General features: G+C 44.2%; 3 protein-coding genes across 11 annotated transcripts in view; 1 reads left to right on the plus strand and 2 right to left on the minus strand.

Annotated features, from left to right (window-relative positions):
- Window positions 1-8,381, minus strand: part of SLC38A6 (solute carrier family 38 member 6) — a 41,961-nt gene extending 33,580 nt beyond the window's left edge. The window contains exons 1-4 of one of the 5 annotated variants that reach the window (XM_064659441.1): window positions 8,174-8,379; window positions 7,529-7,650; window positions 6,692-6,765; window positions 2,424-2,476 (exon numbers count right to left, since the gene is read on the minus strand). In XM_064659441.1, the coding sequence (XP_064515511.1) occupies window positions 2,424-2,476; window positions 6,692-6,765; window positions 7,529-7,650; window positions 8,174-8,326 (402 nt within the window). In that variant the 5' untranslated portion in view covers window positions 8,327-8,379. Of the gene's footprint in view, window positions 1-2,423; window positions 2,477-6,691; window positions 6,766-7,528; window positions 7,651-7,861; window positions 8,003-8,173 lie in introns of those variants that run through there. The other 4 variants (XM_064659440.1, XM_064659442.1, XM_064659444.1 and 1 more) reach the window with 4 other exon arrangements.
- Window positions 8,247-14,777, plus strand: TRMT5 (tRNA methyltransferase 5). 5 transcript variants are annotated; one of them, XM_064659438.1, is made up of 5 exons: window positions 8,247-8,266; window positions 10,130-10,779; window positions 11,158-11,282; window positions 12,800-13,454; window positions 14,457-14,777. In XM_064659438.1, the coding sequence occupies exons 2-5, from the start codon at window positions 10,221-10,223 to the stop codon at window positions 14,519-14,521; spliced, it is 1,404 nt and encodes a 467-aa protein (XP_064515508.1). In that variant the 5' UTR covers window positions 8,247-8,266; window positions 10,130-10,220; the 3' UTR covers window positions 14,522-14,777. The 5 variants fall into 5 exon arrangements, with proteins under 5 accessions (XP_064515508.1, XP_064515506.1, XP_064515505.1 ...); XM_064659436.1 differs by lacking the exon at window positions 8,247-8,266 and adding an exon at window positions 8,480-8,552; XM_064659435.1 differs by lacking the exon at window positions 8,247-8,266 and adding an exon at window positions 8,613-8,779.
- A 2,290-nt stretch (window positions 14,778-17,067) lies between these two features.
- MNAT1 (MNAT1 component of CDK activating kinase) overlaps window positions 17,068-27,124 on the minus strand; it is a 119,768-nt gene continuing 109,711 nt past the window's right edge. The window contains exon 8 of the mRNA XM_064659445.1: window positions 17,068-18,297. Within this exon, the coding sequence (XP_064515515.1) occupies window positions 18,177-18,297 (121 nt within the window). The 3' untranslated portion in view covers window positions 17,068-18,176. The remainder of the gene's footprint in view (window positions 18,298-27,124) is intronic.

The following is a 27,124-nucleotide window of genomic DNA, read 5'->3' on the forward strand; positions in this document are numbered from 1 at the left end:
CGGGGCTGATATGGGAGCAAAAAATGATCACAGGCTACTAAAGCACTTGTCTGAATCCAAAAGAAAATTAACTTTAACTGAAAAAAACCTTAAAAGCGCCTATAACATTTTCCCACTGTTTTCTTCTCAGTTCAGTTCTAAAATACCACGATCATCTAGTGCAGTTTTTCTTTTTACACACTGCTCTTCTTGATGTAGCAGAACACTCCTAAATGAGTGCTACCATTAAGTCAACTTGAAAAAAAAATTAAGCCAGAGTAATGAAAAGACAAACAAATTTGTACTTTTGAATAAAATCTGGAAACAGAGTTGCCGTTTTTTTCAACTGATCAAAAAGAAAATCATTTCAGACTTTAAATGAATTCAAAGTCAGTTCAAAAAGTCACCAAGGGAAGGAAAAAACCCTAAAGTATGGTATCTTGCAGTTTGCCATACATGGAAACAAATACTTCACCCCTTTGGAAAGGGAGACTCAGCAATCTTCCAATGGTAGAAAATTTCCATCCTCACAAATCTGAGAAAAAATATGTTTGAAAGAAAATCACCATAAGGTTGAGTAATTGCTCTACTTCAAGAGCAATTAATCAGCCAGTAATTAGTCAGAGTAATTAGTCAGCCTAAGCTGTCAGTTCAAGCAAGATCCTACAGTGGTCTGACTGCATCATTCCCCCATGAGTGAGAAAAAAGCAAAAGAAAAAAGTCTGTGCCTGACTGAAGTGAGAATTGTTCAGAGACAGATCAGAATTCAGAATGGTTGTGGTGAAACCAGAAAAGCCTAAAAATCAACCAGATCAGTTAAAAGCAAGGCATTCAGAAAGATCTCAAAAATATGATTTAGAGTTATTAGATTGCAAATAGAGAAAATAGTCTGAGATAACACAACCAGAAATAGCAAAGCCTGTTTTGCAGGCAAGTTTTAAGAAAGTTGTATAAATATCAAAGATGCTTCAAGATAGAAAGATAAGTGTTCGAGGAAAAGTGTTCATCAGGAAAACTGGGTGAACTTTGGTTAATTATTTTAGGTAAACAACAGCTTCCCAAACTAAAAATATTCCAGTGCTCTCTATGCACACTTAAAATAAAAGATAACTTTTAGCACAAATTATTTAAATTGAGAATTATGAATAAGTATACTCGGGAGAATTAAAAAAAATTACTGACATTGGCTATATAGTGAAGCTGTGAAATGTCTTCATTTAAGCTTTTAAATAACAGATTAGACAAACATCTGCCAAGACTGGTTTATGTATGTTCACCCTGGGTTCAGGGAAAAGGCAAACTAAGTCACATTTATTTTGTCCTTAAGATCTAAATTTCTGTGAGCTTCACAAGCAATGGCTTATGGTTAATGTGTGCAGAACAGCTCCAGTAAAAAATAACTGCACTTCATACCTTGCTAATATCAAGGTTTATTATCTCTTGAGGTTGATCACTTCAGAACTTTGATCAATAAATATTGATCCTCAGACTACACTCATATCTGCTTATTCATGCTAATGGAAGTCTCACAAACACCTGATATCTCAGCTTTAATTCTCGGTTACATTAAGACATGAAAAAATCAGACTCCAGCCTGATGAGCAGAACTAATTAAAAAAAAATTTACATTGTTTCAGTAAAATATTAAAATCATACTTCTGTGTGGTAAAACCTGCTTTTAGTTACTGAAACACAGAGCATAGAATTCATAATAATAAGTGTGCAGTACTCACAGGCAATATTTCCTGTGCACCCAGTATTACTGGATAACATTGTCTGTTAGGAAAAACGGATCCAGTACACACCTAAAAAAGCACAGCTAACATTTTGATTACTCTTATACCAGAAATGGTTAGTTTACTGGTGTTTTTGTGGGGTTTTTTGATTGTTTATTTGTTGGGTTTTGTTAATTTTTTAATCCTAAAACAACAAGTAAGAAACATTCACGTGAAGAGCTTATTAAATAAAACAAAAAAAATACCACGCACGAAACGTACTCTTAGTTGTTCCTGTTGTGGAAATTGCATGGAAGACAATCCCTTACCTTAGATCCCTGTGAAATAAATGCTGGAACACCAACAGTGGATCACTTACCTGTCCCTCAGCAGTTTCCAGCCGAGGCACGAGGGGACTGTAACAAACCTGAGCCTGAGTGCTGAGCCCGCTGGACAACAACGCCAGGGAGCACATTGGTACTCACAGCTAAAAAACTGGCATTTTAAGGAGGGTCTATTTTACATTTAACTGAAGTTTGGGCTTCCACAGTCCAGACACATGTACTGAAACCTAGTGAAAAGCTTCAGGCTGTAACAGAATTTCCAGCACACTGAGGCATCAGTAATTATACAACTTATTTCATCCATGCCTTTTTACGATGCAAGGGACAGTTGCATATCAGAAGCATGAGACCAAGAAGGAAAAGAGAGGTAAAGATAAATACTCACCTTTCCAGCTGATCCAAAGGCAAACAGGCCAAGGTCTTCATAAGATGTGGCAGCTGTTAGTAAGGGAAAAAAAAAATAAAAAGCTAAAATATTTCTAACTTCAAAATCGCTTGGAAGCTCTATCTTTGCCTTCTTCCCCCTTTTTAAATGAACATAATTCAGGTCAAAAGAGCATTCTATAGCATTTTTTATTTACAAAATAGCTTTTATATATGCCTGTACCCTTGCTATAAAATACAGCTCTGTGCTCAAACATTCAGAGACTCAACAGAAACTCAATTTAATATTTAAAGTACTAATATTTAAAAAATAAGTCATACATTAATGACAAATTGCCTTCTTCCAAAGACTTTTTCCATAGGTGAAGAATTACGAAATTAGCCTCAAGAATTAGATATAAGATATTTCTATATTTTGTTTCTTAGAAGAGCACACTTTTTTTTCTAAATAAAGATGATAACAGAGGATAAATTTTCATCTTTCTACAAATACAAACATCACCACCTCGACAGTTTTTAAAAATCAGGCACTATTTGTTTTTAAGAGAGCTGAAGGTAAACACCTTCCTTAGTTGAAATCTATTATTAAAAAAAACCAAACAACTAAACCCAAACAACAGCAAAGCAAAACCCAGAACAAAACAAAAATCCTGCCCTTACCTGCACCCAACTTACATAATGACATTAAACCAGCCTGTGGTTTCTTGTATAATTTTGTTGGGTTTTAGCTGAAGCTCACTTCTAATATTGCTGGTAACTCAAAGCAACCCCTTCTCAGAGAGAAGGAAATCATATTAAAGCCTTTCATTGTTACTCTGTATTTTGTTATTAGAAACTCAAGTGATATCAAAAGGATGAAAGTTCCCTGAGAAAAACCACTCACTTTCTCGGGATATAATGAAATGGCCCCACAAGTTTTAACCCTTCAGAGGGTAAAAATCCACCTCAAACCCATGTAATTTTACTGTCACAACACTTGGTTTCTCTTCCTTGGTTCTGTTTGGTAAAATACTGCTCCTGCTCCTGTCACATCTTAATTTAGGGCCCAGCCCTGCAACCTGAGCTGCTGGGGCAGCCCTTCACACCTGAGTGAAGCCCCACTGCAGCAAATGACACAGGACATGGGAGACACAGAGATCAGATGACAGGACTGGAGCCTCAGACTCCCAACTGCCCAAGATTAGGTGGTTTTATTTCACTGAAGTCCTGCACACATGCTCCAGAGGTGGAAAACAAAACAAAAATATACAATCAGAACCTAACAAAACTTCATTAATTTTCTCACTTGATTTTCTCAGTTTCACATGCTGCTCTGCTACTGACACCAACACACTCCAAAAAAGTAAATGAAATAACAGATTAATTTTAAATAAAATTAAATGAGTCAGCTCTCAGCATAAACCTGGATTATCTCTTAAACCTCCGGTTACAGGAATATGAGTTATATACAAATATAATTAAACAAGAAATAGGTCTTACTAAATTTTATCCTGCATTTTTCTTGTTTTTATTAATCACAAGAGAAAAAAAAAAGGGCATTTTAGGCAGCCAACTTCGATGGCATCAAAAAATAAAAATCAGCAAAATGTTAAACACATTTAAGAGTGAGTTGTTTGCACCACATGGCAACAAATACACAGCATACATGTATGAGGAGTTATCAGCAAAAAGAACTGGCAGTTTTCCACACAATTCCAAAATAGCAATATGAAACCTTCGAATAATTTCTGTTTCTGCACTCAGGTTAGTTCTGTGAATGCTGGGAACCCCCAACATTAATTGCGTTACTTTTGAGATTTCAAGAATATATGGATGAAAATGTTAAGCACAATTTATATAAATAAGCTCTGCCTGACTGGTTTAATTTTTATCATGTCATTAGCACCCCGTGGAAATTATCCCTTTAAAGGTGAAGTGAAATTGGCAAGTAGAGCAGCGGCAATAGTTGTGATTCACTCAGAAAACAAAGAAAGAAAAAAAAAGCCACAAAACTTCAAAGTACATCCCATTGAAACTCCCAATTCCTCTGCTTTACAGAGCAAGCTTAGCCTTTATCAGCCCAAAACAACACAGGTCGTACTGAATTAACAGAAGGAGAAAACAGTGACTGAACTAATCCCAACACAACACTTGACACTTGGGAATATTTTTTTTTTGCTCAGCCTTTTGGTCTCTACACAAATCACTGGATTTTGCAAAGGTCCAGACCAACATAAAGAAGCGTCTTCAGTTATTCAGTTATTTTTAATAACTGCAATTAAAATGCTAGTGCTTAGTAAATCCTGGTCTCTGCTTAAAATGGAATTCATTTTTAGAGCTTCCTTTTCAGAAGGTATTTTATAAGTCAGCTCTTTCCTAATGAACGGTTTACAAACACTTTCAAAGGTTTTTCTTCAGCCCCCTTTAAATTTTTCTAGCTCGTTTTTTAATATAAAAATACTAAAATTTCTTTCTGATTTGTTGCCACGGACTAAGCTTGATACTATAACACTGTTCACAAATTAATGGGGATTTTTTTAAAGAAAAACATTTAATTACCTACTCTGGAATCAAACATGTAGTTTGTCAAGGTACAAAGGGTCATATTTCCCACTTTTTAAAGACAATGTTCAAAGGAAAAACTCAGAATTCTATCTAACATTTAATTACTTCAATAACTGACAGTAATTATAGGGAATAAAATCTCAGATCTTATTTAAAAAAAGAATAAAATAAAATACAAAAGGTCATAAATCCAGCAAACTTATCCAGACACAGTTCTGGTGCTGGTCCTACCTTTCAGCTTTGGGTGATAATTAATAATTAACTGTAAAGTGCTTGTTTCAGACAAGAAATACTTCATCCTGTCACTTCAGTGGTGCTCCTTGCTTTCAGCTGTCTGCATCTTAAAAATGTTTTCTTGAGGTGGACTGTTGCTTTGGACAACATTCTCACATATTAGGTGTCTAGGTTCATATCCAAACTCTTCTTACTTCAGACAACTTAAATCCTTAGTTTTCCCCTCTCACCATAATTTAGGTGCAAGCAACTCTGTAATTATTATTATATTATTATTATTATTTAATTATTATTTTACCATTTACAACCTAATATCACTTAGTGCCTGTGTAATACAGAATTTTTCAGCCTGAAAGAAGGGGTAAAAAAGGGCCATACAAAATTACCTCAAATCCACCCTTTTTTTTTTGCTACTCATGTACATTTCTACCTACTTGTTTCAGGTTCTGATTCCTTTCTAATAAGCAGAGCTCCAGGAGGAGAAAAGCATTACCATAAAGACTTAATCCCAAATAATTAAGCAGCCAAAAGTATCAACCATAAGAGTAACCCTACCTCTGAGGAGTGTTTTTTAAGAATGTGTGAAGAAGATCACTGGACAGGTGAGGACAGGAGCAGCAGATCTAAGAAGAATCAGGAAGCAATCATCTGAGAGACCAAAGGCAGCTAAAGAAAACAAAGGCAAGGAGGAAAGAAGCGGAAGCTTTCTCCCACCACCTCTGAAAAGAGAGGAAAACAGATGAGAGGGAAACAATAACCAGGTGACTGGAAAAGACAGAGACTTCCTGCTGTAACGTGATCTTTGTGTACGAGAACTCAGGGAAGCAGTCATTTCAGTTACAGCTAAAGGAAGTGAGAATTAAAACATCAGCAGATTTGTTTGCACTTGAGCATTCCCAAAGCAGGGCAGTTCCCAAGGACTGGAACGTGACTTCCCATTCGGCATAAAAAAATGCCGTAAAAACCTGCATCTGTAACAAACCACGACAATTATGATGCTCCAACCTGGATCACAAAAACTGAAAGGTATCCACTTCAAACCAGGAACCAAATACACACATTACAAGCAGAAGAATTAAAGGCTGCTATTTTCTTGCTCCTAAGCCTACACTGAAAACAGCAGCGCACACGGGTGTCGCGTGGTCCAGCCAGCACCAAAACAATTTCGCTGCAGAAACACAGGATCTGTACATTAGGAAAGATGAGAGAGGCTTTTTGAAAAAACAATTAAAACTGAAAATCTAGAAACCAGCCGGTTTGGCAGCGACAGCTCACAAGAAATCTCAAACTCAGATTTTTAAATGGCAAATAATAATCATTAAAATAGTTAAATAAATCAGTTAAATAAATAAAAAAAAGACTAGTGAGCCAGGCACAGCTACCTGTTAACATGCTGTTAGTTGCAATCATTACTCATCAATATCACATATTCTGTGATAGAGCTGAGGAAATACTTCAGAGCTCACTGTTAGATAAATCCTTTTCACTTACCAGTCTGAGTGCACATACTGAGCAGAAGAAACACAGAGTAAGAAGCAAGGCTGGCAACAATCAGCAGCAAGACACTAGAAACCACAAAATAGTCACAATTAAAGCACTTTTACAGCACAATGCACTTTCTAGCTTTAAGAATGCTACTTTTGCAAGAATTGAGCTACCACAAGACAAGATTTCCTCATTTTGTGGCTGGTATTGCTGACTATGGTTCATGTGGTCCCTGACATTCCCAATACTTGTGAAGTTCCCTGCTCCTTACATTGTTCACTAAAAATAACACACACTACACAGGGCAAAGGCCTGACACAGGGATTACAAAAAGGACATAAACATAGGAGTTTGTGTGTGTACATACACACAGACAAACACTCAGCTTCCAGTGAAGTGGAACCAACACTCAGAAAATGGTAGAAGTGACAACTGTGGTGACTTTGGCCCCGTTATCCACAGGTCAGCAGGTACCACAATCAAGTGCAAACAAAAGCACAAGCTATTCACAATTTTCAGACACATATCCATCCTGCTCCAGAAGGCCCATTGCTGGAACTACAGGAGATAACAGCTTTGAAAGGAAACTGCCAATCTATCAGGAGCAATGGCCAAGAAATTGCCACCATGTGGCAATTTAATGCAACGTCTGGGCAGGGCTTATGTCAGGCCTGATCTGAATGACTAAACCAAAGAGGGAAGATCTTATTCAACAATTCTGAAAAGCACATGCTATTTATTTCTTCCTCAGATTTGCACAGGAGCCTTAGTAATCAAGTTTTGTTCCACTTAAAACTACAAGCTGAGTTTAAAAATGAGGATATGTAAAAACTGAAAACTTACCTAAAGCCCATGATCCCTGTGTTGGCCATAGCATAGGATAAACCAAGTATCCCGCTGCCCATGATTGCATTCATTAGGTTGAACACCGAGAAAGCAAAGGAGGAACCACGACTTGAAGAACTCTGTGAAAAGGCCCAGAAAAAGAAGTACAATTAGTGCTAGAGGTGTTCTGGTCTCTCACAGGAGGCAATTTAAGGGAGGGGGCCACAGTCAGCTTTTCCTTCCTTAATCTAAACCAAGAAAACCTCATTTCTCACTCTTAAGACCATGCAAACCCTTGCTGCGCACACAACAACACGATGTTGCCCCGCAGGCATCCCAAATGCCCACAACCTTTGAGTACAGTGATAGTAGAGCGCAAAAGATTTACGGCCCGGAGGAGGCTCTCCCTGCGTGGGCACATGGCAGCGCTTCCAAGCGCTCGGCACTCACAGAACCAAAGGGACCCGGAGCAGAACCAAAGGGACCGAGAGCAGCGGCTCAGCCCCCCCCTTCCCCAGGTGTCAGCCCGGAGCCGCCCCGCACAGCCCCGTCCCGCCCGCCCGACCTTTGAGCCCGCGCTCCCCGCGCTCCCCCTCACACCGCACCCAGCGCGGCCGCGCAGCCCCCTCGGGGCTCTCCCTCCCCGCCGCCCCTCACACGCACGCTGCGCGCCGGCGGCGGCGGCAGCAGCGGGGTGGACTCCCCGTCCTCCTCCTCATCCTCCTCGTCCTCCTCGTCCTGCAGGCGGGCGGACAGGTACCACCCGCGGGCGGGCAGGGGCCGGGCGCTGCGGGACCCCCAGGGCGGCGGCGCCATCGCCCCCCGCGTACCCGGCGCTCTGAGGGGCGCGCCGGGGGCGGGGCCAGTTTGGGGGGGCGTGACCATTTAAAGGGGCGTGGTCGCAGCGGCGGCCCCGTCCGCCCTATTTGGGGCGCGCGGGGGGCGTGGTCACGTTGGAGGGGCGCGGCCAATGCTCTGGCCCCGCCCTCCCCCGGCGCGGCGGCGATGACGCGCGCGCGCGGCGCGCGGGGCCCGGCATGAGGTGAGGGCCGGGGGGGAGGAGAAAGGGGGGGAGAAGTTTCCCTGAGGGAAGAACGGGATAAACCGGGATCGCGGCGGTGAGGGAGAGGCTGGTCTGCCCACCTGGGAAGGTGGTGCAGTGGCCTCCAGCCAGAATACAGCGCGGGGGTGGGGAGTTTATTTTGTAGGCTTATCTAGAAGCGACGGGATGAGAGGACTTGGCCTTAAGCTGCGCCAGGGGAGATTCAGGTTGGACATCGGGAGGAATTGCTTCACAGAAGGGCTGATGAGGCATCGCAATGGGCTGTCCGGGGAGGTAGTGAGTCTCGGTCCCTGGAGATGTTTAAGGAGAGACTGGACGTGGCGCTCGGTGCCGTGGTCTGGTTGACACGGTGGTGTCGGGGCACAGGTTGGACTCGGTGATCCCAGAGGTCTCTTCCAACCACAGTCGATTCTGTGATCCTGAAGTACTGATTCAATAGTTTCCGTCTAGGAAGAAGGCAAATGCCCCAGGAGAAGAAACACAGGGATTCTCAGGCCTCTGGATGAGGGATTTCTCCTGTGCAGCAGACGTGAGGAATGCAGTGTTTAATTTCTGAGTCAACAGGCGAAGGAGGCGTGCTTTGCCAAAAGCCTGGCTTAGGGAAATGGGCTGGTTGGGAGATGCAGGGAGGATGGGAGCAGGACCAGCTTTGCCGGGGTTTGGGCACAGCAGCTTTGGGAAGGAGAGACTGCAGAGCCTGGAACCCTGGAGGAGGGCAGTGGCTGAGGGAGGCAGGAGAACCAGTTTCCTTTCAGAGCTGGTTTGCATCTTTCCTATCCACCCCTGATCTCAAAACAAGCTTCCCAAGAGGTCAGGAGAGATGCCAGCCTTGAGCACCGCCTAAACCATTGGTTCCTGCCTTGGAGCAGCAGATGCAGAGTCAGAAAACTGGCCCTTTTGGACTATCTCTAGTGGAGGAAACCATTTAGAGGAGGGTAAAGCCACTTTCAAAAGTTCCCCATCCCATGGATGAACTGTAGAATGGGGCTCAGTCACTGGAAGAGCCATTACTAATGCTCCCCTGGACCTTATAGGGAATACTGGATTTAATTAATGATCTTCCTGGCATGCAGCCCATGGAGCAAAGACACTGTGGAGTATGTAACACCTTACACTGGGGTCTGGGAGGCAGAAATCACCAAAGAGTGATCATGACCACTAATGCTAAAAACTGTTTTCTAGCAACCACTGCTTGGTAATGAATTTTATCAGACACAGAATGGATCCAACAGTAGGATCGAGACAGTAGAAATCTTTCCATGTGGCTTACTGGGATTAATATCACATTTATTAGAACAAGGAGAGGTCATTGTTTTTTGGCAGGAGGAGATTATCTTGCTGCTTGAAGTTAGTTGGTGTTTAAGTCTAAAAACACATTTGCAAAATAACAGACATTTGCAGTATATATTTTATAATAAAGAGCTTTACTAAACTATTGTGGATTGTTTGGTACAGATGGAAATTCTGGTTTAAGAGAACAGCAAATCCATGTGATTTGCAGCCTTTTTAATGGAATGATTACATAATGTCTATAAAATGAATAATTTCTCTTCTAGGACTTTGTGGAGATTTGGATACTCTGCCAGACTACTGAAAACTAATCATTTTAGGACAGCTGCATCAAATACATCATTTCCAGCAGTTTGGATGCTGTTGGCACAATATTCTGGCAGAATACCTGGGCCCTTTGTAGTAGTTAGAAAAAACGCTTTCTCCACGATGCCTGAAACCGTGCAGGATAAAGCTAATCCAGAACTGTATTCACCACATCCCGGAGTGCGTGGGATGACACTGCTCAACAGAGAGGCTTTTAAAAGGACAGTTGTTGTTCCAGCTCTTAAAGTCAAGAAAGAAATTGTAAATAGTTTGCTGAAGTCCCTAAAACAATCGGTCCTGCAGCGTCCCGGTCTGAAGCGAGTGGTTGAGGATCCAGAAGATGAGGACAGTAGACTTGTTATCCTGGATCCTCATAAAATACCAGGATTCTCATTGGGAGAATCAGAGCAGCAGGTGCTGAAAGAGCTCAGTGTTGATCCTGAGGTGTCCAGGTATAACCTGGAGCTGACCTACGAGAACTTCAAGTCGGAGGAGATCCTGCGAGCGGTGCTTCCTGAGGGTCAGGAGGTCACCTCTGGGTTTAGCCGTGTTGGCCACATAGCACATCTGAATCTCAGGGATCACCAGCTGCCCTACAGACATTTGATTGGTAGGTAAAACTGCTCCTCTCAAAAAAGGAATTTGTATATTTTGTATATTTCCCAAAAGATATTTTATGAAGTGTCACTTGCGCAAAGAAAACTTTCGATTGCTTTTTATTTTGGCTTTAAGTAGCCTTCTGCTGATGCTATAGCTGTGCCCAGAGGGCACAGTTCTCTCCTCTCTCTGCACTGAGCACTGGCTCAGGGTAAAGTGTGTGCCTTAAAAAGGTGTCACAGCTGCAACCCTGAGTCAGGAGAGGGAGGTTGTTCCAACACACACTTACTTTTGTTATTTTTAACTGTTAACAGCAGGTTTGTTGTGGCTGTTGTAGAACATTAAAAGGTTGTGGTCCCATAACCAGAATATCTTTTGCCCTCTCTTTCAGGTCAGGTTATAATTGACAAGAATCCAGGAATCACCTGTGCAGTGAATAAAACCAATATTATTGACAGCACATACAGGAATTTTGAAATGGAAGTGCTCGCTGGAGAGAAGAACCTGGTAACCAAGGTACAGGCCTTTTCCCCCTGGTATTTTAATTTTAATATGCTAAAACCCAAGGGCATCTCCTGGAAAGAGATGATGCAGGGATGCTGTTGAGACCACTCCTTTGCACAGTGCCCTTCCTGACACCTGTCTGAGCATCAAGGTTGGCTGTTACTTCTGCATTCCTTTGTCCTGGTCTGCCAAGGGCAAACTCAGCCATAGGGATCATGAAGACACGTATTCTTTCAAGTACACAGCCTAGATTTAATGCTGTGTAAAAGCAGCTGCAGTAAAGGTTTCTTACGGAGATACTAATGACAAACTTGTACTGGGGGATGTTTCTCAAAGCCAAAATATTCAGTGGATTTGATCTAAGAAAATGCAGGTTTTTAGTGTCACCAAGCCTTGTACGGTGGCTGGTATAGAACCTAAGAGTTTGTTTTCAATCTGACTGGCTTTGCAACTCAGGCAACATTTTGCCTTTGCCTTTTTCCTTTTCTGACAGCAGCAAGACAAACCTCCTCTCTCCTCTGTCCTGACATTTATCAGGTGCAATCACTGTGTGACTGCCACGCATCCTTCGCGTAGGGTTTCTTGTCTGTAGCTGGAAACTTGGCCACGGCTCCCACAAAAATATTTTCCCTATCTGTGAGCAGTTTTATACTTTCAGAAGACATTAGATTACCAAATAAAAAGGTTGAATATCTTGGTAGAACATCCTGTACACGCACAGAGAAGGCAATTGAATTGTCAAGGCAGCAGCGAGGATCAAATATTGTGCAGATGGTGTTACCGTACACCTGGCACACCGTGCAGCTGCACCCAGCACTGCAGATACACTTCAGGATGTTTCTTGCTGGCAAAGCAAACGATGGGCTGATTTGGATCTGAAGTTACTGTACTTTGGAGTCACACAATTCCAGTGTGGTGGTGCAAAGAGAGTATTACCTTGCATCCCATTCTCATCTGAATAAATACTGTTTCTTTTCGGGTCTGTTCTTAAGATAGTGGTCATTCCAAAGTTTGGGTTTGGATCAGTTTCCAGACTCTGTCACCTTGAGAGATGAAATACAGTATTTTTCAAGCTGCAGAACTGGCTCCCAGTGGCTTCGACTTTGGCTGAGGGTTCCTGTTCTTGTGCCGTATCATTCTCAGACGCTTATTTACTGTGTGGGCTCCTCTAAGGAGGGTTTGAGGCATCTTCCCAAGGTCTGCTTTCAATAAAGGAGTTGTCAGTCAGCCACAAAGCTGTTCAAAAGCCTCATTTTTTCTTATGGCCATTTTAAGTTGCTGCTTTGTTTCCACCTGGTGATTGAGACAGGCATGAGCCGGTCATCGGGATTGACAGTGGGGGACGTTCCTCATGGCAGTTTCTGATGAGCTGGATCTGGTTTTACAAGGTTCCTGTGTCCTACCAGTGGGACAAATGTTGATGTACCTGTTACCTTTCGACAAGGCACCTTGGTTTTTAGCTCTCTGAATTACTGATAATGCTTAAACCTGCCAGGCAATTAAACACAGAAAATGTTTTCGACTTTCAGGTCAAAGAAAATAATATTGCGTATGAGTTGGACTTTTCCAAAGTGTACTGGAACCCACGCCTTTCCACGGAACACGGCCGTATCGTGGAGCTGCTGAAGCCTGGGGATGTCCTTTTCGATGTCTTTGCTGGGATTGGACCTTTTGCCATTCCAGCAGCAAAGAAAAAGTGCCGTGTGTTCGCCAACGACCTCAATCCCGAGTCCTACAACTGGCTCCTGCACAACTGCAGGCTAAACAAAGTAGACACCAAAGTGAAAGCGTTCAACATGGATGGCAGGGAATTCCTCCGGGGGCCGGTACGGGAGGAGCTGAGCAAAGAGCTCCCACTCATGAAGGAAGAGCAGAAAAATGCTTTCCACATAGTCATGAACTTGCCAGCACTGGCTGTTGAATTCCTGGATGTTTTCAGGCATCTCTTGGTTGGGGAGCCGTGCAGTGCTGCTGCCCTTCCCACTGTGCACTGCTACGGGTTCTCCAAGCATGAGGACCCAGCCAAGGACATCCAGGAGCGAGCGGAGGCGTCGCTGGGAACCTCCCTGGATGGACGCTGTTCTACGTACCTGGTCAGGAACGTGGCGCCCAATAAGGAGATGCTGTGCATCAGCTTCCAGGTCCCAGCAGATGTGCTGTACAAGAGGCCCTGCCCTGATGAAGGTAAGGAACAACCCTCCCACGTGGCACTGGGATTTCAGGCTCCACCTTTTGCTGCCTTGGGCTGGTCCCACCCTGTGGGCCACTCTGGCCCATGTGACAGCGACACTGGATTTGGGATGAGTGCGGAGGTGGCCGGCAGGGCCGAGTGCCTGCATGTGTGCAGCAGCTGCAGGGCTTCCTATGCTCCTGGAAACAGCAGCCTGCTCCTCTGATCCCAGCATGAGCCTCCCCAGAAACACGGGGGACTGGATAGGATCACCCCACAGGCCATAAAGCAGACCTTTATGCCTTGGGTTGTGTACTGGGGGAGGATGGGGACTCAGCGATCCTTGTGGGCCCTTCCAACGCAGGATATTCAGTGAGTCTGTGATCTAATGCCAAACACAGTTTTCTGTTAGCTCAGGACTTAAGAGCTGGATCTGCATTTTTGCCCAGAAAATGCACTTCCAAGGGACTGGTCCCAGCTCTGACCTTCTCCCTTATGCTCACATGGACTCAGTGTAGGGCTGGAGCCACCACATCAGCAGAGTCAGGTTCTGTGCAATTTAACTGAGACAGGTAGAGAGCTTCAGTGCTGAATTTGGTTACTTTGTGTTTTGGGTTTTTTTTATAGTTGGTCATTTTTTTCTTGCAGTACTTGTAGAAACTGGTTGGTTTTCGTGATCTTGGGCTTTGCAGCGCGTGACAAGGCTGCAGTTACATGAACTTAAGGAAAGGAGGGTTTTTTAAAGCTTTAATGCTGTGAAACTTATTTTTATGCTGTTGTTGGGTAGCACTGAGATGTAGGTCAAAATCTATTTCCATACAGGTTTTTTGAAAGTCCTTTCTGGCATTTAGTAAAGATCCCCCATTACTGCTGTAACAGTTTTCGTTTGTGACTGTTAATCCTGATTTTAACTCTCATCTCTTCCTGTTAAATCCCTTAAGTGTTCCAGGGCTTGTGGTTTAGCTCAGTCTGTTTACTGCACATTAAATAACTTACTTTTTCTAACCTTTTTCCAGCAAAACCAGCCTCAAAACGTCTGTGTACCAGCCAAGGTTTTTCTGAAGAAAAGTTACTGAGTTGAAGACTGGAGTTATGGTGACTACCTTAGTTTGTGTAAAGGGTATTTAGGGTGCCTCTGGTTTACCTGTTGAGTTATTCACAGCATACCTGTGTTGCCCATCGAGATGCACAGTGCATGTTGCAGCTTTCCTTTGGGAGCCCTGCTTCCTGCATTTACCTTTTTTTTTTTTTTAATTGTGGGATCGATAAGCAGATTGAAACTGTTGTTACTACAAAAAATTAAAACTTTGCTCTTTTGTAATAAATGTGCTTTAGTACTTCTCTGCTCTCTATTGTTTCACGCCCTGTGCTGATTCAGTGACACAGCCTGGGGTGGTTTTCTGCTGTGGCATTTTGATAATGTGCAGTTTGTGGGGAGAACAGATTTTTATATTTTGCCGGTTCTAGGAAAGTGACTTATATAACCCCTGCCTTGGATTCTCTCTGACAAACATTTCACTGTTTCGGAATATTGGATTACGGTGAGCAGAGGCACAAGCAGCCCTTGTGTAAGGAAGATAAACCTTCAGAAACTTAACCTGAGATACAGACAGGGCCAAATAGCCACATATCCTATGGGTTTGAGTAAAAAATGCTTTTGAACACTGAGATTTAGTTAGGGATTAGTTGACTCCTGACTTTGAGTTTGCCCACTGTTAGAGCAGGAAAGACTCTAATGCCTTTTGCACGTTTGCAGAATAAGTACATGTTTGTATTGAAGTGCCAGACACTGAAACCAGCACCTGGAAAACAGTCCTCTCTTCCTGAAACTGTGTCCTCCCGTGGCTTTTGTGCCTCTGCCCTCTCCCAGCTCTCCCCCACCTCTGACTGCTTCCCTGCTGCAGTCCTGGGATGATCTCTCTGACTGGCTGCTTGTATTCTGCAGGGATTTGAAAAGCCTCTGCCTTTGATTTCCTTTTCTTACCCGTCCAAACTATTGTTGGGCAACATGAACCACAAACAGTTTATTTGGCCGGGGAACTCAGCTCGCCCTCTCAGTGTCAGATATTTCCCCTCAGTCCCCACTCCCAGCTCACGCCCAGCAACTCCCTTACCAGATGTCCATCCCACTCCTGGCTCTGCTGCTGTGGCTCCATCCCTGAGCCTGCAGCCTGCAGGATGTTTGGTTCTCACCCAAGCACTGCTAAGGGCCGTGGGTTTGTTTTGCTCATGGCTCAGTGTGACAGCCTTTCTCTCCCTTGGCTCCACAGCCCGGGTTGGGAGCACATTTATCAATCCAGAGGGAGAAGGCCGTCATGACTCACCCGTGCTGTCCTGAGTGCTGCCATAGATTCCTCCCTGGACCGCACTGCAGCCTGAGCGTTCCCCCTCTGGCCTTTGTGGTCTCAGCAGCTCCAGCCTGTGTGTCCTCCCAGGCACTGCTGCGCCAGGAGCGCGCTGGGCTCTCACCCCCAGCCTGTGCTGCTGCTCTGCTGCTTTCCAGCTGCTGCCCTCTGCCTTTCCCATAAACATCTGACAGTGGCTCCTGTTCCCTGGAGCCCTCCACACCCGCTGCTGGAGTGACAAGGCCCTCGACAATTCTGGAACGATGCAGTGAGCCTGTGAGCTCTGCTGACACGCCTGACACAGACTGCAGGTCCCTGTGACTCTGCGTTGCTTCAGAGCCCAAATTCAGGGCTTCTTGGCACTACTGCACCAGCAGAGACCCGGCTTTGATCACCACTTCTGGGTGGAGCAAGTCAAGCGCGTAACTGATTTCCAGCACGTGACTAAAGCGTCCCAGGGCAGGGAAGGATTTGAGTCGGTAAAGGTTTTGTTCCCTTAAGGATTGAATGCCAGTGTTATTCCAGCAGCATAACTTTGGTTTAGATGCAAGTCAGCAGATGATAAGTGGCTATACTCATAACCAGGAGGTTTTCCAGATTCCTGTGCAGTTGCCACTTGTGTGTACAACCCTTCCACACGAAACACCAAATGAGGCAAGTTAATGAGTGTATTTAAATGATACATAATTAATATGTATATGCAGTTCTGCTTTTGCTAGGGCATGACCTGAGCCTTTACAAACTGAATACAAACAGACCATTGGTGAGGTGCATCCTTACCAGTCTGGGTCAGGCTGGAAAAGGACAGACTCTCCTCAGTTGCTGCTACCCCCTCCCAGGGTCCCAGAGCTGAATCTCAAGAAGACTGGTGCCATCTTGTACCTGGCAACAGGATGTCAGGCACCTGTGACAGAAGGAAAAAACTCCCAGGGACTGGAAAAATGGTGGGCATGTCAGCCCTCTCAGGGAGAGAGGAGAAGAGAGGAGAATCCCAGGTGGGAAGCAGTGCTCGTCTCAGGGATGGATTCCAACAGAGGTGGCCTCTTGGCACTGCACCCCCAGTCCTGCAGCACCCAGGCACAGGCTCTGTGTCCAAGGCCAGGCCCCCTGCCCCTTGCAGGGAGGTGCTCCACAGGCTGTGATCTTTTCACCTCTGCCTTGCACGTAACATTCCCTGTCAGCAGCTGTTCTGGGCACAACCGGCAGGATTTCAGGGAAAGGGCAAGGGCAATTTTGCCACCTCCCTCTACTTTCCTTAATAAAGAAAGCACCGAGTCTGGAATAGAGCTTGTTCTTCTCTTTATTACAGCATAGAAAAAATACATCCATTTAGTGCACCCCTCAGAGCAGGATTCAACAGCTATTAATGGATGGCCCATGAAACGTGGTCCAAGCTCCCTGTCCTGAGCAGTTTCCCATCTCCTGCAGTTTATACCCACTCATGGCAAAGTCCAGTTCTCCCATGGGAAGCCCAGCTCTGCTGCCATTAGTCAACATTCCACTACAAGGAGAGGGGAAGGAATACATGAAAGCAGCAAATTAAGTGGCAAGGGTCATCCCAAAAGCCAGGCAAAGCATGTTCCCGCCAAAAGAAGCTCCTGAGTGCACGACAGAAAAGTTGCAAATGGAGCTAAACAGGAGAAAACAAACAAAACCCAAACAAGTAAACCCCCTAAAAAATAACCCCACAATTTTAACTGCTTCAATGACTCAGCCTTGTTTCTCAGACTGCTTCAAGAGGAACTCAGCAGAAAGACTTTCAGCTAAATATTGGTTTTCCAGGCAAAGGTAAGAACCAAGTGTCACCCAGAAGGAGTTGTGTCAGCATAGTTACAGGGTTTCTCATCTCATCCAGCTGGCAGGAGGAAAAACCCACTTGTCTAAACTTGGGGAAACTAGTTTTATGGGAAGAAAACGTAGGCTTGAATATTGACACTAAATGTTATAATCAAAATGGCATTTAAATGCTTGTGCAAATAAAACCCTGCAATAAGAGTAAAACCACAAACTTTAATAAAAAAGTCTGGCTTTATTTAAAAAAAAAATTTACAAGTGTATTTCTTTAAGCCTCAAACATACACAGCTGAGTTATTCACATCTCCCATTAGATGTGGCTTATTGCTTCAGCCTCCCTCAGCAAAGTGCCACATGACTAACGAGTTTCCCCCTCCACAAAAATGTATCTCACCATTTTACAAAGCTCTCGTGCAGACGGGCTTTGTTTTCTTCCCTTTAACACTCGAACACAGCTGGTTTTGCACAGAAAAGGGCACGAGAAAGCGATGGCAGCACGGCCATCGCAGAGGGCAGCGATTCTGCCCCAACCTCTGCTGGCTTGATCAGCTTCTTGCCCTGTTGGCTGTCCCTTGGTGTCAGGCCAGTGGTCCCTGGCTAACTGGGGTGCCAGAAGAGCCCACTGAAAGCATCCTGCAGGGCTCGGTGACAAGCCAGGGAAGATGTGTATCCCCCGGCGAGGTCCTGCGGAGAGGCGGCTCGTACGTGGGTGAGGTACCTGCAGCAGAGAGCAGCGTCATTTTAGAGCAGGAATGAACACATCAAACACCTGTGTAGTGCACGGTATGGTGAGGTGGAGGCTGCTTCTGGGAGAAAGCAAAGAGATGGGGCTGCCCACTGCCAGCCACCCATGAACACAGCAGGATAAAGCTTCCATGAGTTAAAACCAGGACGCACCTTCAGCCAGGCTGCCCCAACCAACACACTGGGACGGCTCAGTGCCACAGGGCTAAGCACATTCACAGGTTTGTATTCTCTGCTTGCTCTGGGGGAGGGTTCATTTCCACCCTTCTGTAGTTCTTTCTAAGACAAGGACAACTCATAAGCTCTCAGTGCTCCCATGGGAACAGGAGGGCTTCAGTTCTGTCAGTTAATGCTGGTTCCTCTGACAACCTCAGGGCTGAGCTTTGTGCTCTCAGGCCTATCTGTGTCTGGAGCCTGCTGACACCTGGGAATCAGATCGTCAACATTTTGGCTAAAGAAGCCTCTAAACTTCCCCATGAATTAAGCATCACCATCCATTTGCAGAGCCATCTAATGCTCCCCCAAACCTGCCGGCCTGACGAGCTGACATGGAAACACACTGCCTGTGCTGGCACACCAACAACACCCTTGGCTCCCCTTGGCTCCTTCCAAGGGCTCCAACCCAGCCACACACGCCAAGAGCTCCCATTAAAGGTGTCTGCTCAGGGGGGCCTGGATGGCCTTTTTCCACGGTGTAACCCTACGTGAGACAGGTACAAGACCAGATTCTTTACTAGTTTTGCACCAAAACCCCATCATATACACAGAGGGATCCCCAGCCCAGCACGACAATCATCTCAAACCCTGACCACCAGATACACCACCATGAAAGAAGTGCCTCTCCCAGTGGCCATCTGAGCTGCCCCACTTCAGCCAGCTGTTTTGATTCCTCACTTGGTACATGTTGCTCCTGGGAAGGTTGAGTCATTCCACCTCTGGCTTGGCAATTCAAGCATAAACTTGCAAAATGCACACAGCCTTTTATAATGTTATCCCGAGAAACCTAAAACAGCTGCACTTTTGGCAGGAAAATACAGGACCACCAGTAAAATATCCAAAACAGTTGCATCTTTTAATTTATGACTGTACACTGTTTCCATAAAGAGTATATAAAACAGGTCAGATTTTATAGGTAAGACATAATAAACAGTCATACCCATTGATGCCATAAATTTGCAGAAAAAGAGGTTACTGAGAAATGATTAAATACAGTTTTAAAAACTGTATTTCTGGCACCTAATAACTGCAAGGCACAGACATGAGCAAAGTTTCTGAGCGATTCCTGATGAGATGCTGAAGCTGAGACACCTAATTTGTCTCCTGTGGCCGAGCTGAGCTCTGCTGCTTTGGACCAGCTTGTGATGGAGCCCAACCCTCGCTGCTGGGCATTGGTTCCCATTAGGCAGGAGAGCACAAACCCTTTTAATAGTGCTCAGTCCAAAGGGAATCTACAAACACAGCAGCAAACCTGGTCCCATCTCTTAACTTTCAAGGGGAAAGCTCCTGGTTTGTGGCAGAGCACATTTTATGGTTTTAATTTTATTTTTTTTTAACATTCTTGTTACTTGTTCCTTAATATTTTAGGAGGAAGATCTCATCCTTCCCAAAGGACTTTTACAACTGCTGTGGGAAACAGGAGCTCCTTCCCCCAGCCAGGAACAATGGATACTGACAACAACAAACAATTTCCTTCAAAACACTAGTGTGAAACTACCTCCACCCTCCAAACTGGAGAGTCTTACAAAAATCAATTTCCATCTTGGATTCCACTTCTATCATATTTACTTCATTACACAAACTTCATTTTCCCCTCATGCATGAAACAGTCCAGTGAAAATGGGATTATTTTACATTTCAATATTAACAAAGGTTGGTTGTGTCTTTCTCATCTTTTCTTACTTACATATCACTGAAAGGAGAAAAGCAGAGTCTATTGTTTCCCTTTTTCTAGGACATCTGAAACTGGAGCATTAGTTTCATAAGACAACCTGATTTACAGCCATTACAGCATTTGTAGTTAATTGGTGGGTGATCTCTAAAGCAATACAAAATCATTGCCAAAAAGGCTCAGATTGACTTTCACTGCACAACCTGCATTAATTCTCCTTACTCCTGTGAAATGAGCACGACCCGCTGCTGGCTGTCAAGTGAGGTCTTTATTTTCTTGTTAAGTATCTGAACTTACTGCTCTTGACCCATTTAATTACTGTGGTACACCAGGCAATTGCAAAGAATCTGCCACGCTGAAGCCACACAATGAGAAGCGAATGTTTCGCCGGCTTTTCCACACCGATCCCCATCTGTGCTGCCCGAATCCAGCCATCCCCTCCACAGGAGAATCTCTCTGAACTGGATTCCTGGGGTTTCTGGCAGAGGTCAGCACATCTTTTCATGTGCACCTTTACAACAGCAGCAGGAAGAAGAGCTTGCCAAGTTTTATTTCCAAAAAGCCAAGCTCCGTTAGGTCTTGAGACCTGGAGGTAATTGCTCTCACTAGTTAGCAAATTCCAGCACACTGGGTCTGTTTTTCATAGGTTTATTTTAAGTACCTGTAAATCTTATAAGCAGAAACCAGGAAAATGAGGTTTGCTTTTTCTGGTACACGGTTTTTTAATGTAACTTGTTTTTACGGAGGGCAGACTAAACTCTGAAGTTAAAAAAAGGTCTGCACTATTATTTTTGAGCAGGGCTAAAGGGCTGTGTGTTCCCTGCCCCACGGTTTCACACTTCCCATTCCCTGTAATGCTGAATCTTCGCTTCAGGCTCTGCCCAAACAAGCCCCCTTTCCTTACTGCAGCCTTTGGATGTTGATCTTCCCCATTAACCTTTCACATCAGTTAAAACACGTCGTATTTTGTTCTTCATGAGCCTTCGGGGGGCTCATTCCTGACCTTCAGTTTCTCATCACTGTGGAGTGGAGGGGGGGGGGGCAGAAAAATAAGCCTCCTGTTATTAAGGAAAGAGGTGCAATTCACACTCGGTGTGAAGGCTCAGAATCAAGCTGGTCATTCCTGGGAGCAGGTTTTCTCTGTGTTTTCTCTTTTCCAAAAGCTGTGTCACCATCACTTCATTGGGAAGGACTGGGACAGCTGGAGAACTATGTAGTGGTGCTCAGCATGGCAGGGGATGTAATTCCCTGAGCCTTTCCAGCCTGGCCCAGGCAGCCTCAGCACCCCTTGGTGCTGCTGCTTTCGAGAGCCAGAGAATCCAAGGGCAGCTCAGTAACACGTGAGACCACTGGCAAACGTCCCTTCACTGCTCAGCAGGGTGGTCTTGTTTCAGAGAAATTCAGGAAGGACTTCAGAAACCATCAGAGAGGATGGAGAAAGGACACAATCAAACCCAGCTAAAAAAACAACCAACCAAAACCCAAACAAACTTAAAACCCCCCCACCTAAACAAACAAACAAAAAGAACCAAGATGCCAAAAACTGCCCACAGCACGTCCCTTCACCCACCCAACTGAAAGTATCAGTGCTAGGAATTATTTCACACAATCTTCCCCGTCTACAGAAGATGAATACACTCCCACTGGCATTTCTGCAGATGCACCGCTGGAGGTACATGTGGAATAACTTGTATTTGGCACACAGATTTTTTTTTTTCATCTATTAGGTATTTTATGGGGGTGAAGAAAAGAAAAATCATTCACAAGTTGTTTGACAGGGAAAAAAAAAAAAAAAGATAATGTAATTCTATTCCACCGAATAGATTTACTGCTCATCTGATTATCTGCAGTATCCAAGACAGAAAGTAATGGGGCAGACATTAGATCTGGGAAATTTTCCAGATTTGTCATTTAAATAATAAATAGTGGTTGCATGAAAGCGAGCAAAATACTCCAGTCTGGAGAACTGTGTGAAGCATTAGCAAGGCAGTAGCATAGGCTGCTGCATTCCTGAACCTTTCTGGAGACACTCTTTTCATTAGATTTACCAAGGCCCTGGGATGAGCTATCGCTGCATTACTCAGAGCAAGCTTGGAGAGACTGGGTCTCATCAGACAAGAAAGGCACAAAGAAACCGGATTGTGTCTGGCCTGTTTTTTGTTCAGGAATGTGCAGGCTGGGTTACTCTATAGTCCCTGAGCAGGTACAAACTGAGCTCCTCTGCTCAGCTCTGTTTTTGTTCGAACCAGTCAGCTCTACCACAGTCAGTCCATGCAGCCAAACAGGATTTGTTTATAAAATGAGCTGAGTTCGTTGCTGTTCTCCGTTAAATAGCCCCGGGAAATTCATTTGGGAACAGGCCTTTGCTGGGTGTTATTCAAATATGGTGTGGTTCTCCCTGTCTTGGACACTGCAATGTCTAAGGCAGGGCAAAAACACAAGACACAAAGCTGGTACTCAAAGAAATCCAGAACAGCAATTCATCCTTCCATGGAGTAGCTACAAGCTTGATCCCAGGTCCTCAAAAATAAAAAAAAAACAGTCTTTAATGTATTTTAGCAGACGCTATTTGGGCACTATTATTGAATTTAGATCTTAACAAACCCACTAGCTATTACTGGTGTCAGAAATTTCTGCTGAACACCAGCCAACACAGCCTGTTCCAACCTGGAATGCAACTTTAACACAGCCATAAACTCGGCAAGGGCTCCTCCTGAGTCCAGCTCAATCCCTCTTTGCACCGTGCCCTGATGGCACTGAGGCACCTGCCTCAGCCACTCCTCTCCTCCACCCTCCAGACAACAAGAATAAAATGGGGAAAAAAATCTATTTAATAGCTGCAATCACCGGGGGAGGGGTTTCTATTATTTGTTTGGGGTTTTTTTCCCCAGTGCCTCTGAGTATTCAATTGCAGCAACCAGTGTGAATGTCTAAACAATGCTAAGCATGATGAGGTCCAAATACAACAGACCCCAAGGCAGAGAGAAAAAGAATATATTTTTACCCAGATTATGGCACCTTATAGACCCAACACAGCCCATAGTGCAGGGGTAAGGAAAAGTCACTCTAAATATCACAATACAGTTTTGGCTGCTGAAATATCCTACCAAAGACAAGCAAGCCACCACAGACACCCCTGCAGCCCCAGCAATCCCACCTGCAGACAGCAGTGGTGTGCAGACAGCTTAGTAAACCAGTCTGTTTTGTTATTATTACTAACACTGCTTAGCTGTGCTAGTTTCTGAGGGCTTAAAGAGCAGAAACTGCTCACCAAGGTGTCAGATGAGTGCCAGACCCTTTTCCATTTGCCACAAAGGTGCTCAGCCTATTTCACTTCCCCGTGCCCCAAGAACCTCCTGCAGAACCATCTTAATTTCAGTTTCCAACACGGAAAAGTTAGTGCCTTCATCTTGCAATAAACTCTTAAACAGCAGATGCCTTCTGACTCTAATGGATCTCTATTTGCTTTAGTTATGGATTACAAAAACCTCCTAATTGAGAGTTTGAATTCATGGCTCCTAGAACTCTTATTTCTCTGTTTTAGGTCTTCTAAGGGAAGAATTCTTTTCTACCAGAAATAAAATTTCCCAGTAGAAAAGCCAGGAACCCCCCCAACCCACCAAATCAATGCAAGAAATGCAGGACCTCTAGTGATTCTTTTTAGCCTCCTCCATCTGCTTTTTCAAAATAGCAATTTGTTTCAAATGCTGTCAGAGTATGCCAGGGCAGGAGTGTGTGTCAACCGTGTGTGGTGAAACAAAGTACTTCAAAATTAAAACACATCTCAGTTAAGATGGAACAGCACAGAGCTCTGCTACTAGACACTGAAAGAGGAAAAAAAAAAGCCTAGAAAAGTAATATTAGCCATGAAACAGCTGTCACTGATAAAGCCAGTTCTGACTCCAAGGGTAAAAATCAGTGCTGAGTTATTCCTCCCTCTTTTTGCTCATAAGAAAGGGCAAACATTTCTGATCCTGGGAGCCCAAAGCCACACGTGTCCTGCTGCAACAGTGACCCAGAAGCAGCTCTGGGCTCAGTGCTCCTGCTCCAAAAGGAGCAGCTTTGCTCCTTCCCAGTCCTTCCACAGCTACTGCAGTGACCAGTAAAAGAATTTTCAGACTGTTTAACGTAAAAACCAAGGCACTTTTACGTGATGCTTTACATTAACTGTTTTCTTTTTTAATGGTGAAAGTCATACATAACCTGTAAGATGTATCTAACAACCCATCTCAGAGTTTATTACAAATTACCTGTGGCACTGGTGAGTGAGGTTGTGAACCCTGGAGTAGAAAAACCTTTAAATGCAAAGACACAAAGTCCTCGGTGGGGGAACAGAACAGAATCAGATTTTCCCCTACTACTTTCCTTGAAAACTTCCTCTTTTTGTGATGAAATCCAGACTCCAGAGACCAAACATTTCCACTGAAAAGCTATCGGGGGATGGAACAGAGGGAAATTTCCTTGTGACAGCTACCTCAAAATACATCTTCAGTACTCCTAAGTGAATGTGTCATAAAAAACCCAACTCCTCTACTGATAAAAAAAGAAGTTTAAAGGAAGAAAACTTTTAGAGAGCACCTGGTTCTCCAGCATTTTCCTAGCACTGCAATTCCACTGCTGCTCCAGTTTTTAAACAGACATGAGACCAGACTCAGGTACTCACATGTATTTAACACACAAACATGGGCTTTTGGAGTAACTGAGAAGCCAGTGCTATTGCCTAGAGGTAAGATGAAAAAGCACGGAGGAACTGAGATCAAAGGACAAGGAGAAATGCCTTCTGCCCCACAGAAACTGTCTGATACAATTTTAAAAGAAGTGCATGTTTTAAAGTGTAAAGACAGGAAACTAACGATGAAAAAGGTTTTATAGAATAAAGGAAGCTTTGTACTCCTCTGACCTGATCTGCATTTTGCTGCAGGCTGGATGCAGCCCTGGGACAGGATCTCCAGGCACTGCCATAACAACGAGTTTTGGACAACTCCAGTCCCACTGCAGGGTCTTGCCCAAGCAGGCACCACCTTGATACAACTATTTCTTGTGGATAAGACTATAAACTCCAAGTACTATGGACTACAGAACTTGAGACTATCAACTTAAAGTATTGTAGACTATACGGACTACAGATTCTGAAATAAGACATAAACCCCATAAATGGTGCAAGTTCACCTATTCCCATCCTCAAAAGGAACTGCAAATCCAATTGTACATGGAGATGTCAGAAATGTTAACAAGTTATATAAACCACCTCTTTTCACTGAGGAATTATGCAAGCTAGAGATGTACACTAGACAAAAATTCCTGTGTGTAAATCCAGTGCATGTTTGAGAAACACATTTGGCCCCTCACGTGAGCCCAGCATTCACAGTAGGTGTCTGCATATTCTTTTTGATAATAATAAAATGCTACATTTACTCAGGTTCTCTTAGCATTTGATCAGGCAGCACCACTTCAGATGAGGTGTTACAGTTCCAGCCTCAGGAAATGTAAATACCAGTGCAAGGGAGCAGCCACTGCTGTCTTTGCAGCACTTGACGATCTGAGCTAATGCGGGAAATCTTGAACGCAGTTTCAAAAGTTAAAGGAATGAGAGAGATCATCTTGTTTTGTTGGGGTTTTTTTTTAGTTAAAAAGAAAAACAGCCCTGAAGCTGCTAGAATACACCATAACCCCACTAGGCAAGCTGCAGAGAGAGGAGGCACATCCTCAGCTGTCTAAGGCAAGATGGGTTATAGTTTTCTGTGCTGTTGCAGGGCAGATTCAAAGCAACGATTATCTGAAAGTTCTCCTCACTTTAGCACGCGACCGCCTGCTTTAAAATAAAAACAGGAAATGGAAAGCAGAACCTGCAGATACATGAATCCTTTGCAAGCAAAGGAAAACTAGAGGCTACACAATTTCTTTTTATTCACGTGCTTCAGCCCTGTAAAGAATATTTTATACAAGTTCTGCACAGACTTTTCTTTCCTCAATTGATGGGGTGCTTCCCTGTGTCCCAGTAAAATATTTAGTTGCTTTAAATGGCTCCACACGTGTCAGAAAAGAGCCATCAGTCTGTGAAGACTTTGTTTCTTGTTGCTCATCACATATCTCTGCCCCACACATTCCTCCCAACCTTCCCAGCTCCAAAATATGCAAAACCCACTATGATTCGGACGAACTTGTTTTTTCTTTTCCTTTAAGCTGAAAGGATTTCTACTTCAACTCTTTCCCAAAGAGCTGCTTGAACTCATTACCCCCACGCCCGTGGCTGGCAACAAGAGGTTAATGTTTATTTCTAGAAGCCTTGCTCACAGGAAGCCTTCCTCCAGCGCAAGTGATTTCCGTAACTCCAGAGGGGTTGGGAGCGCCCTTGGATGAGCGGGGGCACCTGGTGCCCCATTTGTCATCTTCCTGAGGTCACCCGCCAGCTGTCTGTCCTCTCAACACCCGGGCTCACCACGGCGGCGAAGGCATTCTCCCGCGCTCGGGTTTCCAGGTCTGAACTTCCAGATACAGTAAATCAATCAGCCATCACAGAAAGTGCTCAAACAACTGCAAGTTAAGCATTTTAACACCCTTGAGCAGCCTCGCTGCGCAACAAGGACACTGCAGTCCCCGCTGGAATCCGGCAGGGATCTCGCCCTGCAGGACTAGTATGGATTACACTCGGGAGCACTGCAGAACTGTAGCTACATTTAGTCTATGACTAAATCAGCCTCCACTCGTACTTGACCCCGAGAAGAATGTCATTGAACACAAGGGCCTTTTCTCAGCTATGATTTTGTATTTTTTTTTTCTTTTCGATGGCTAAAAAGACCATTAAGCCACCACTCTGTAACTGCAAAGCAGCTCTCTTCGTAACATGTTGTGGAAAAGTTTTGGCAGGGATTGAACCCCAAATTCCTTATTTTTCCCCCTGCCTTCCAGTTCT

This window comes from Pseudopipra pipra, chromosome 6 (genome assembly GCF_036250125.1).
Source record: "Pseudopipra pipra isolate bDixPip1 chromosome 6, bDixPip1.hap1, whole genome shotgun sequence".
Lineage (NCBI taxonomy): Eukaryota > Metazoa > Chordata > Aves > Passeriformes > Pipridae > Pseudopipra > Pseudopipra pipra.

Bases quoted from the DNA above. Each gene is read 5' to 3' on its own strand.
- TRMT5 (XM_064659435.1), top strand. From the start codon at position 8,739: ATGAGAGGACTTGGCCTTAAGCTGCGCCAGGGGAGATTCAG. The intron at 8,780-10,129 runs GTTGGACATCGG...TTTCTCTTCTAG, and splicing joins CTGCGCCAGGGGAGATTCAG to GACTTTGTGGAGATTTGGAT. The intron at 11,283-12,799 runs GTACAGGCCTTT...TTCGACTTTCAG, and splicing joins AGAAGAACCTGGTAACCAAG to GTCAAAGAAAATAATATTGC.